At 34.2% G+C, this 12,745-nt stretch overlaps 1 protein-coding gene across 1 annotated transcript; it reads right to left on the bottom strand.

Annotated features, from left to right (window-relative positions):
- Nucleotides 1-1,892: 1,892 nt before the first annotated feature.
- On the bottom strand, nt 1,893-5,189 carry LOC110915780 ((3S,6E)-nerolidol synthase 1). The gene is made up of 7 exons (XM_022160534.2): nt 5,045-5,189; nt 4,683-4,947; nt 3,849-4,206; nt 3,490-3,708; nt 3,274-3,412; nt 2,551-2,796; nt 1,893-2,422 (listed from the first exon to the last, which is right to left on the bottom strand). The coding sequence occupies exons 1-7, from the start codon at nt 5,114-5,116 to the stop codon at nt 2,150-2,152; spliced, it is 1,572 nt and encodes a 523-aa protein (XP_022016226.1). The 5' UTR covers nt 5,117-5,189; the 3' UTR covers nt 1,893-2,149.
- Between the last annotated feature and the right edge of the window lie 7,556 nt (nt 5,190-12,745).

Here is a 12,745-nt window from a genome sequence, read left to right as displayed (position 1 = left end):
ACATCGATCTTATCTTTTCATGTTTGAGCAAAATATGTGGTTGAAATACAAACACGCTTGGAAGTATTCTTTCACTTGTCAATGGATCGAGACGTCACAAGAAGATGTTACCAATTTTGTAATTTTCTACCTGTCCTTTTCTACAAAAGTCATCACATTTATAATAGAAACCATCACGTTTATAATAGAAGTAAATAACTGATGAGGTATGGTACTTGACCTGGCTTAAATGGTTAGACATTACTTATCGTCTTTTATATTAATATTTATTATTATTGTGTACTAACCTGTGAAGCTCAGCACATTGTAGTTTACCCTACACTAGGCTTTGGGCTTGTAGAGACAACCCTTAACTGGGTCTAGCCCATTGAAGTTAGAGTTGCCCATATCTCCTATATAAGGAGGTCTTCGCCTCATTATTAGGGAAAGAGATATGAGGCAAACACACTTTTTATAGCTGGAAAAAGGGGATTCTTCCCCTATTGGTCGTCTCTACATCCCATTTTTTTCTCTTCTCTATTACAGATCTAGGTTCAAGAGGAATAACAAGGTGTGATTCTTCATCCTCCTAGAGAAAGTGGTTCTAATCATCCCGGCGGTGAAACCGTGTTTCTTCATTGGCGCCCACCGATCTGAACACACGACAAGAATTACATCTCTTGTTTCTACCCTAAAAATCTGAGATTGTTTCGTTGGAGATCTACATCATTGGAGATCTATGAAAAACTTCTCTATCACCCAAAGTTGTTCCAAATCTGGTATGTTTTTTTTTTCGCTCCATTGAAACAACACCTGGAACCATGCTACCATGGGCGATTACTTGTAACCATGTATATTTCTAGATTTGGGTTGAAACTTCCTGTGATATCCATCAAATCTGTCAAGTGTGATTATAGATTTGAAAATTTATACCAAACGAATGACAAGCCTAATGTGAATCGTGTTTGAAACGTGGATTTCGTAACAAAAAAAGAAAATTATATCCAAGCACAAATTTGATGTTCATAATTAATGCTAAGGGAAAAGAAATTGCAAATTTTTTTCTTACGTCACCTTAGAGATTCAAACTCTCGTAAAGGCTATTAATTTTGACTAATTAATGACTGAATTTTGTTTTCACAGAACAAGGTTCTTTTAGGCCGGAAGGTATGGGGAGGGTCATCCCATTAGGATGGGCTGCCACATAGACTGCCACGTAAACGGGTATAAGGATGGGCCTAAGGGGGATGGACCTAGGAGAAGGGGATGAACCCCTTTATATATATGTATGTGTGTATTTATAGGTGTGTGTGAGTGGGTGAGGCCCGGCGTGGGCGGCGAGCAGCGGACGAAGAAGACGGAGCAGGACCGCCAACAGAGCTTGGGGGTGGAAGGTTTGGGGCGGCGACGAGAGGACGGGCATGAGGACGAGCCCCACACCGTCTGGTCTTAGCTTTTGTTATTTTAAACTATTAAATAACAAGAAGCTAATAGTTGTCATACATCTACTTTTAAAGCATGTACAGTTGTAACTTGTAAGCAATAAAAAAGCTACCAAAGCACGGGCCTACTTCTTTTACAATTAACGATTTCCACCCCTGTTGTTTTCATTAAAAAAGAAACATGTCATTTTCAAACCATCGGTGACCTTAGCTCACATGCGCGTAGTTAGGAAAATTTGTGCTCGTTGGCAGGGCCGGCTCTTGGGTCGGCCAACACGTGTCGTTGCTCGAGGCCCAAATTTTCAAAGGGCACGAAAGGTTTTTATGAGATTTTATAAGTATGTTAAATTATATTTAGTATATGCATTCATTAATTATTAACTATGCAAAAAAAATATTGGTAGTTGAGTGGAAAAAATCATTTTAAAATATTGTAGATGTCTCAAGTACAAGTCTTTGCTCCATTACCAAGGTTTAATTTTTTTTAATTTATTTCTCTTTAACCATAATTTTGGGCCCAATTCTTTTTATCGCCCGAGTCCTTAAATTTTTTTAGAGTTTTCGGGGACGGCTCTTCTCGTTGCAAACAAACACTCCCCTGTCTAAAGCGTCCTAGAATCACATCATATTTAGGTTGAAGTACAACTATACAAGATACTAGTACGTATTTAACTTGACACACCCTTATATGTGTTTGTAGTGAGAGCTTGAAGAATGTCTTCTCTCTACTAAAACATGGATTTTATATAGTCCTCCATGAGAGGAAGGGAATGATTCTCGTCATAATTGTACATAAGTGGAATCATCCTTGCAAGAGTCTGACAAGCCTTTGTAAATGTATCTGAAAACTGATTTGGGGAGAGACACTCCTTAGTTAGTTGCTTCCAAGTGTTGGTTATCATAGCCATAACATGATCGCGTGCATTTTGGATCGAACAACCTTCGTTTTCTTTCACGTAGTATGTCACATATGATCCATCATGACCATCTTGATTCACATCCTGATAGATTGAGAAAGATAATTTTACTTTTTTTTAAATTACTACCAACACATAACAAACAAGCATTCAGGTTATACAAAAGCTTAATGCCACATTTACAATGTATATTGATTGACCTACTCTTTTACCTTAGCACTTCCTAAATCATCCCAAAGACGGAGAATCTTTGCCAAACAAGATGAAATATTGTTATCGTTAATAATTATAGCACTTTCTTTGCTGGTACCACCACCAAGGAGGAAGAACAAGTGCACGATCACAACATGTGCCCCAGTACTAACCATCCCATTCTTCAAGTAATCGTCAGCCATAGGCATGTGTCCCAGAGCAAACCATTTTGCTTCTACTAGAAATGCTTCACAAAGGTTTGTCCACTGTAGGAAATTTAATAGGTTTGTTCATATATACATGTGTATAAAATATTGTCACATAAATAAGCCTTGAGAAGTATATAAATTAAAATAATTTATTTTATCATAGAAATTGTTAAGGACAAAATGTTCGTATTTCTAAAGATGCACATAGTAAAACTTATGTAGACTTTATAGGTGTAGATTGCATTGGCTGATAAATTTGTTTATTAAAAAGCTTGGCCCTTTTAAAAAAAAAGAAAAATCATGTTTGTAAAATTGTTCACTTAGTATAAGTTACTATATGCAAACGAATTGGGCAAAAATGTTTATACTTTCCAAAATCGTGTAGAAAAAAGTGTGTTAAAATTACTTTTGTAACGATGAAGTTTTCTTTTAAAAAAAATTACTTTTGTAACGAATTTTATCATCAACTTGCATGATAACTTTTATTCATGGTGTTGCATTACTACATTGCAAATAACGGACATGGGGCCTTACCGCTTGTTTCAAAAACTCATTGGGATTGAACCCATACTTCTTGTAGATCTTGTCACTGATTTCTTGTGTTACTTTATATAGAGCCTCAACACAGATTCTTAGGTTATATGGGAGTTGTTCAAGAGTGTTACTGTCCCATCTGAAGGTAAATTAAGTAGAAACGTTATAAGAAATTTATAAAATGATTTTCCAATATCAAGATGTATATTCTTATACCTTTTCACTGCTTCTGTGAAGAGTATAAGTTCGTCTAGAGTTCCATAGACATCATAAATGTCATCAATCAGGAAGACTAAAGCAATGGGCTTTGTGAGCTCGATTCGCTGCTCCGACAAGCTAGGATCAATGAGGCTCGCCATCGGCCATAAGTACCAGTGTAACGGTTGGTTCCTTGCATCCTTAAACTCTTGTGCTAAACCCAAATCCTTCCACCATCTATTTGATTATAGATATTAAACATGCAACTTTGATATAAAGAATAATAATAAAATTTCATCACAAGATAAGTTTCTTGGATCCTGGTCTTTTTTTTTAGTAGAATAATGAGATTAAGCTGAATATTTAGAGAATTTTACCTGGAGATTATATCTACTTCAGTTCGATGTAGCGACTGGACTTTAGCCAACTCCAATAAGGCTAGTTCAGACATGGTGGTCCCTATGTAATGTTTGATAAATTTCTTGACCATGAAAGTTGGCGAGGTTCTTTGATATGAATGTTGTAAAGTATCATTCACCATTGTAGCTTTATCTTGATCAAGAAATGGAATCTTTTCTATTAGTCCATGGCTGCTAAAATACGCAGCCTCTTCAATCACGTGATCTCCTTCTATGCTTAGCTGTGAGGCTTCATATAATGCCATTAGACCTTTCACATCTTCTGCTAGTTCTCCCTTGAACTTTCCATCCTTTTGTTTGAAGATTGAAAATACGTCTGATTTGAACACGTGTTACAATTAAAAAAGTGACATTTTTCACAACTTTTTTGACGTCTAGGTGGTTAAGGAAATGTTTTAAGTGTTTCAAGGACATTCATTTGGTTGTTTTGGTTTCTATGGAGCTCGCTGTTTGAAGTAGCGGACTCTCCAAAATATGTCTCTAGGACATTCAGTGAGTTGTTTTGGTTTGTATGGATATCACCGCATGAGGTAGCGGACTCTCCAAACTTTTGACGTGGCAAGCGGATGCGTTGAATTCGTATGTCTTGTCAGCGCTGTCATGTAGTACGCTTGCCACATGTCATTCTAAGTCAGATTTTTTAGAGTCTATTATCTCTGGTGGCGGACTACAAAGAAACCAAAATAATCTTTTAAATATCATAGAAACACTTACATTTTCTAATCCACCTATAGATATAAAAAAGTTCCAATTTTAAATCAAAAGTAGAATATGAAGAGTGTGTGTGCTCACCATCCGGAACATAGTAACCTTCTTGTCGAAGGATTCGAAAATTGAGGGAAACCTCATAAAGACTTGGACCATGATCATAGTCAAGAGAATTGGACATTCTAGTGTGAAACATTTTTAATATCGAGTCGATCTCCTCTTGGAAGTAATGGTTGATGCAAAGTTTTTGGAGAGTGTCAACCATTTCTAATTTTGTTTTGGAAGAACCATTGTTAAGAAGACTACGTACTTCTTCTAATTGTTCTGATTTTTTGATGGATTCTCCTTTCTACAATTCATGAGGCATGCTTTAGATGGTAACAAAGGATATCATTTAATAAAATATAAAATGTAAATGTTCCATGTAACATTATATAAAATAAGACCTTACTACTTATGCCCGTGTGGATTGGGGTAGTTTGGGTGTCTTGACGTGTAACACACTTGTTAGTCGTCATATTAGAGAGAATAGCAGTGAGATAGAGGAGAGAGAGATTGAGTTTGTAAAAGGTGTATACGTTGTATTTATAGAGAGAATAAATGATTTAACATGGATATTATTCCATTACTTTGGTCCATGTAATTTTCCTAAATTATATATATGATATAGACCCTTCACAATACGCGGTTTCTTGATGCTAGCCATACTTTAAATTGAGTTAAATGCCATTTTAGTCCTTGTGGTTTGCGCCATTTTCCCAGTTTAGTCTAAAGGTTTCATTTTTCACCTGTGGGTCCAAAAATGTTTCATCGTTGCCATTTAAGTCCGCTGGGTTAACTTCATCCATTCTTTCTGTTAGCGAGAAAGGCAATTCGGTCATTTTATATATAATTCTGTTAACTAGAAGGACAATTCGGTCATATAAAATGACCGAATTGCCTTTCTCGTTAATATAAAAATAGATGAAATTAACCGAGCGAACTAAAATGGTGACGGTGAAACTTTTTTGAACTCACAGACAAAAACTACTGAAACATTTAAACTAAACCGATAAAATGACCTAAAACACAAACACTAAAATGTCAATTAACTCTTTTAAATTACATAAATAAAAGATTTACCTTTTTTAGATTTAAATATTTATTTATGTTGTATAAAAGCTCCAAAATGCACATGTGGCTGTCATAATCTCGTCATTCTGAAAAACGGAAAACACGTTGTGTGATAATTTCAAAAGTCAAATATTAACAATCAGTATTGTTGAACTTAGCAAAATGGTTTCTCTAAAATTATTTACCAAAATAGTGTTTTACATCCATTTTGTATATACATTTTTTTAACCAACATATTTGGTTCTCTTTTATTTTTATTATTGAATCAACACATTGTTAATTTTCTCATTGTTTAGTATACTTTTGTTTTTTTACGTTTTCATTCAACCAATCCACTATTTTTTCTTCAATTAACACATTATATAGCTTGTTTTACAAACTTATTATTGTTATTTTTTTTAATCAGACCATGTCAAATGCAATCTATAACAATCATCATGGATAAACTTGAACAATAACAATAAAAAACGTCAGTATATTCTATTACGTAGCTTTGTTAAGCGAAAACAACCTTTTTATCTCATTTTAGATTGACTTGGAAAAATATTTAAAAAGAGCTTACTTAAAAAACATTCTTTTCAAAGACCTTCAGTATGAAAAAAAATTATAAAGAAAATTTCATAAAAAAAGTTCAAAGAATTCAATAAGCACTTTGACAAGAGATATTTTTATGATTTGTTTTAAATAAGTTTTCTTTGTAAATATTTCTTTTAATTCAATCTAAAATGAGACAGAAAGAGTTATCGCTCAACAAAGCTAGTAATAAAACATATTTACATTTCTTATTTTCATGTTCAAGTTTACCTGGGATGATACATGGTTTGATTAAAAAAATAATAAGAAAAGAAAAATAATGAGTTTGTGAAAAAAAAAAAAAAAGCTACAGTTACTTGATTAAAGAAATAAAATATAGTAACCAATACTGATTGATCGAATAAAAACGTAAAAACAAAAAGTATAATATAGAATAAAAAATCATTAATGTATTGATTCAATAAAAAATAAACAAAGTATAATATGTTGGTTAAAAAAATACACAATGAATGAAAAACACCATTTTAGTAAATAGTTTTAAAAAAACTTTAATTTGGTAAATAGTTTTCTTACCAACACAAGTTTAGAAAAAAACTCGATTAATTGGTAGCATGGTTTCATTTGTTCTAGTTTTGGGTGCGGTTCTGGTGCGTTTTTTGGTGCCAGGCTGCTTGTTAATAAAATTACCTTTCAAAAAAAATAAAAAGCAATACGACCACCCTTGATGTGATAAATAGACTTAAAATAAAGATTAATATACCAAATTAGTCAACTTGGTAATGATTAACTACTTTAATACATTATTTTATTATAAAGTCAAAAGTAATAATTATGTTTTTTTATGTTATTTTATTTTATAATACTTATGTTACTTTTTTATATTTTATTATACTATAATTAGTATTAATATCAATATTAATAAATAAATAATCAAGACACTTTATTATAAACACGAAAGTGAAAAAGTTCATTATAAATAAATAAATAATGAGTCTCTGATAAAAAAGTAAACGTGTAAAAATTAAAACAATTAATCACCTAGATCGACAAAACCACTTTTACGACGATAAAGTTGGGTATATAAATAATGACAAAACCACTATACATGGTGTTAGTGCAGTTGTCTGTCAACTTCATCTTCGTTCGAGTCTTAGACTAGTTTGTATAAATCAGTGCACGAAAAACAAGGAAATGAAATTTATAGGTGATTTCGCTTGAAAGTGTACATGGTGGTTTCAAGCGAAATCAAGTGAGTTAATTCCACTTGAGTGGTGATTTCGCTTAAGTGGTGGTTTCGCTTGAGATGTAATTCCGCTTGAAGCATGTTCAAGCGGAATCACATGTCCTATATATATCTTTCAAGCGATATCAGATGTAACCTTCTTGTTTCCGATGGCGAAGCTCTGTCGAAGTGTCTCCAAGTCTGTAAACGTGTTCTAATCAATACAAGAGACAGTTAATGGTGATTCTAGGGTTATACAAGCTAAACAAAGACTGAATCAATGAATTCCGCCTCTGATTCAGTCTAAGACCTCTTCTGATCGACTCATTAAGGTCGTTTCACGATCCTACAAGTGGTATCAGAGCTCAGGAAGAGGAGTTCTTACCGATTCAGCTCAAAATTTCTGTTTTCTACACCTTCTTTTCAAAATTAACAAACTTTTATAGTTAAAATCGGCTAATTTTCTCACATATTGTGCGAAACTACGTTTTAACAAACCCTTGAAAATTTCAGACTAAAGTTCGGATTAAAAATGACTAAAATGGACCAAAGTTCTGATTCCGCTTGAACGAACATCTTTAATTCTGCTCAAGATTGAGATTTCACTTTCTGATTCCGCTTCAAAGTCGTTATTCCGCTTGAGATTTTCAAGCGAAATCAGTGATTTCGCTTCAGTCTGATTCTGTTTGAAAGTTGCTGGTGATTTCGCTTGAAATCGTAATCTCGCTTGAGTGATTTCGCTTGAGTGAGTATTCCGCTTGAATTGGCTATTCTGCTTGAATAGTAATTTCGCTTGAAAAGTGCTGTTTTTGAAAATCTTGATTACCGAATCATGAGTGAAGAATTTTACAACGCGTTTGCCACATCCCTGACTACTCCAGCTTCCATTGCTCAAAACATGAATTTAGAAAATGAAACTGGAACAATGCAAAAACCCTCGAAGCTAATGAGCATTGAGGAGTATTACGGATGGAAAGATAGATTTGAAAACTGGGTTCAAGCTAACCATCTGAGATCTTGGGAGTGTATCTTGAAAAAGTATGTACTACCACGTACTGATCTGCAAGTTGTGAAAACAATTATTGAATTCACTAACAAAGAACGAGACATGTATAAAGCTGAAAAGATGATGATTAGTCTACTTCAGCAAGCTATCAAAGAAGACAACTTTGTATTGCTTCAACATGACAAAACTTCAAAATCAATTCGGGATGCTCTTAAAATCAAATTTGAGGGAAGTGAGAAGATGATTAAGAGTAAAAAGGCACTGCTTAAGAAAGAATTTGATCTTTTCACAAGTTTGCCAGGGGAAGATACAAAGAAACTAATTGAAAGATATTGCCATTTAGTGCGATCTCAGAAAGAGTGGGTTGACAACTTAGCTGACGCTTTACCTCAGAAAGAGTGGGGTACATATTTGATCATTTTAAAGAATACTGGAGAATATGATGGTTTGACAATTTCTCAGTTCATCGAGAAGATTGAGGGTCAAGATCTGGAACAGCAAAAGATTGTGAGGATGAATAATCCGAGTGGTCAACAAGACGTGAAAATATACTATAAAGGCAGTATTCAAGAGGTTGAAAGAAGTCCGAAGATTCAAACTGTGTTTAGTGCTGGAAACTCATCTGAAAATGTTGAACAAAGTCCTAATATCAGCAGTGGTTTCTCTTCATACCCAAGTGTCAATCCAAAAAGTTCAACTTCGAATTTTCATTCTCAAAGTACAAAAGGTGGTGGTTGTGTGATACAGTGCAATATTGCATTAAATCTTCCAGAGGGTCAAAGTTTCTCTGAAGAAATTGCAAAAGATCATATGTCATTACTTGCAACTGTGCTACAATCCTATGAAGGTCTGGTTGCCAGGAGGATCGGAAATCCTATGCTGACAAAGGAGGATTACGATCAAATAGACGCTGAAGAAATGGAGCTCATGGACATCAAATGGTGTCTAGCTAGTGTCCTGAGAAGAGCTGAAAAGTTCAAGATGATTACAGGAAGAAATGATTTTCTTGATGCACATGTTTCTACTTTAGGTTTTGATAAATCTAAAGTTACTTGTTTTCGATGCAGAGAGAAAGGTCATTTCAAGAGAGAATGTAAGAATAGAGAAGCAAATGAAGCAAAGAATCCATTTGGAAAAGATGACTACTACCGGAAAGCCATATATCAACAAGTTGGTCAACAACAACAAGAACCACGAGTGGCTCATGGTAGAAAAGTAATAGAGGATTCTTCAAAGAGAGCATATTTAGTCAATCAAGAAAATTTCAGCTGGGATAAATACATTTCATCCGACAGCAAAGCATGCCTAATCAATCAAGATGATGAAAGGTTACCTGAAGGTTTTAGCTGGGATATATTTGTGGATGAGAAAGGAGAGTTTAAAGCTTTCATTGCTAAAATTGTGAAAGAACCAGATATGTTTACCGAGTGGATGAAAGCTATTGGTGTTAGTGTGAAGAATGAAGAAGAAAAGTCTGTATCATCAGATAAAAGCTCACTAAGTTCAGATGAAAGTTCAGAAAAAGAAACTGTTTTTGATCAAACACCATCTGATTCTAGTTCTTCAGATGATAATTCGGACAAGTCAATTGAGTTTGATCAATCACCAACTGATGACAGTGATGATGAAGAAGAAGAAAGACATATTAATGTTGCAAAAACTCATCTATCTCCTGAAAGCTTTCAATTTTATTTTGCAGATCGCTTGGAGAAGCTAAAGGAGAGACGAGCTGTAAAAGAACAAAAGAAAATGAAGTCTGAAAGTGTTGCTCAAAAAGATGAGACTGTTCAAAATGAAGAAGTTAAAATTGTTGCTGAGAAGATTGTTGAAACTGAGAAGGTGATTGAAAGTGAAAAAGTTGTTGAAGCTGAGAAAATCAGTGAAGCAGAAAAAATTGTGGAAGACATCAAGCCTTGCTCAAAGTGTTTAGAATCTTGCAAAGAATGTGCAGCAAAAGATAAGAAGTTGGCTGAGCTTGAGAAGATGAAGGAACAATTACTGTTCAATCTCAACTACGTGAAGGAGTCGTATGATGTTTTGAACAGAACAGTAACTGGTCTTCAAAAGACAAATTCTGAAAGAGAAGATGCTTTGACGATGATGAATGCTACAATGATGATGAAGCAAAAAGCTATAAACCATTACATTGAGGAATGTGCCAAGCTGAAACAAGAGTTGGAGTCTGAGAAAATTGAGAATGAGAGAATCAGACGCTTGTTACAGAGTTATTCTAGTTCTGATTATCTTATTGATCGAATTATCCAACTGTTGCAGGTTTCGAAGCATTTCAGGATGAGAAGCCAAAGAAGAAGGATACTGGTAAGAAACCGAGTGTTAGCTATAACAAGTGTCCGCCTCCGATCTGGGAAGGTTATTCTCCCAGAAAACCAAATGAGGAGCAAGTTCAAAAGGCATTCAATATAAAACTGAAGTCTGATATAACTGATGAATTACCAGAAAACATTGACGTCACTTACACATTTTCTGACACTGATCATGAGTCTGAGTTAATAAAAAAGGTGGTCGATCAGGTGTTGGATACAGATGAGGAGTCTGAGTCAAAGTCTGAGTCTGAAGGTTTAAGTTCATCAGTCAACAGTCCAAAATCGTCGGTTAAACGGGTTTATAGTAAAGAGTTTTTGATATCAAAATCAAATTTGAATGATGAAGCATTCGAAGTTGCATACACTTTGAATGATTCTGACAAATTATATTCTGATAAAGAATTTCCAATAAGAAGTGTTAGATTTGAAATGATCAAAAAGGTTTTCAAAATGACAGAAATTAATATTTCTGAAATAAAAGATTTAAATCTTACTGAAAAACCTAAAAAATACACTTCAAGAGTTCAACAGCGATTAAACAAGAAAAAAGGTTACAATTATGGTTCTGGTTTTCTAAAGAAACCAAGCCATAATGGTAATTTCAAAAAGAAAGGTCTTGGTTTTATTCCACTTGAAAATTATAAAAATGAGAAAATTTCTAAAACAAACACAAAATTTGTTTCAGGAGGAAGTGTTGAGGAAGAACAGAAGAAACCTTTCTGGAGACAATCAAACCAGGAGTTTCTTGCTGAGAGGAAAGGAACTGGAGTTTTTCATCAAAAGGAGACTAGAACCTGTTACAAGTGCAATGAAGTTGGTCACATTGCATGGAACTGTTCTCAAGCTACTAAGACAAAACAGGGAGTCTCTGAAAAACTTAAAGAAAATGTTGTCGATGATGAACCACCAACTGAAAAGTTAAATATTTTTGAAAATTCAAATTATGAAGTTGGTGAGTGTTCTAAGAAAAAGTTTTACAGAAAGAGAGCCAAGGACAACCAAATGTGGGTTGTTAAGAAGTTTGATGTAAATTCCGGCGATGAACCTGATTCCACAAAATCAGAGGAGCCACAGGTTGAGGTTAAAGAGGAAAAATCAGTGCCTCCAATGGATGATGTTAATTTTCCACCATTAAGGGCTGAGAATTTTAAATCAAAAGTTGGTAATATTGAGATATCGAATCAATTCTATTCTGAAAAGAAAGAATTTGATGTCGATAAAGCATTTAATGGAAATGTGAAAAAAGATTTTTGGAAAAATGGTTGATGGTAAGGTGAAAGGGGTGAAAGAATTTTATGAAACAAAGAAGGCAACATACACCCTGACTGAAAGTGAACTTGATAAGCTAACATCCAAGCTTACTGAGGCTTGGGTGTCTGTGTTTAACTGAAAAATTGGACTTGCCGGAGCTCCCAAGTTTGTAATCGTGGAGCAGGAATCGGCATCATTCTTGTTAAAATAGATTTTGTGAAAGATTGTAAAATTGTTTAAATTTTACAGGTTGTGACTTGCCGGAGCTTCCAGGATGGTAAGTGTGAAGCAGGAATCGGCATCTTTATTGGTAACATGAATTTGTGTAGATGTGTTATTCCTACAAGTGGTACAGATGGTAATTTTTACAAGTGATTCGTCAAGGTCATTAAATTGAACTTGATGTAATCTTCATATAAATGGTTAAAAACGAACAAAGTGATGATAAACCCCTAACCTACAAATGGTTTAAAATCAACAAAACTTATTTTCTAGAAAAACCATTTTGATTAAAACAAACTTAAGTGTTTTGAAATCTAAATGGGAAAATAGTTTGTTGTAAGGGGGAGTTCTGATTGTTTATGCCAAGTGGATGGAGATTTGAAGCTTGATACATCAGTTTGTCATATTTCTGTATAGTTTGTTTTCAAATGTCTTTAAATGTTTTTGCATTTTAGGGGGAGTAAGAAATTTCAGA

This window comes from Helianthus annuus, chromosome 16 (genome assembly GCF_002127325.2).
Source record: "Helianthus annuus cultivar XRQ/B chromosome 16, HanXRQr2.0-SUNRISE, whole genome shotgun sequence".
NCBI lineage: Eukaryota > Viridiplantae > Streptophyta > Magnoliopsida > Asterales > Asteraceae > Helianthus > Helianthus annuus.
This window is presented reverse-complemented; position numbering and strand designations above follow the sequence as displayed.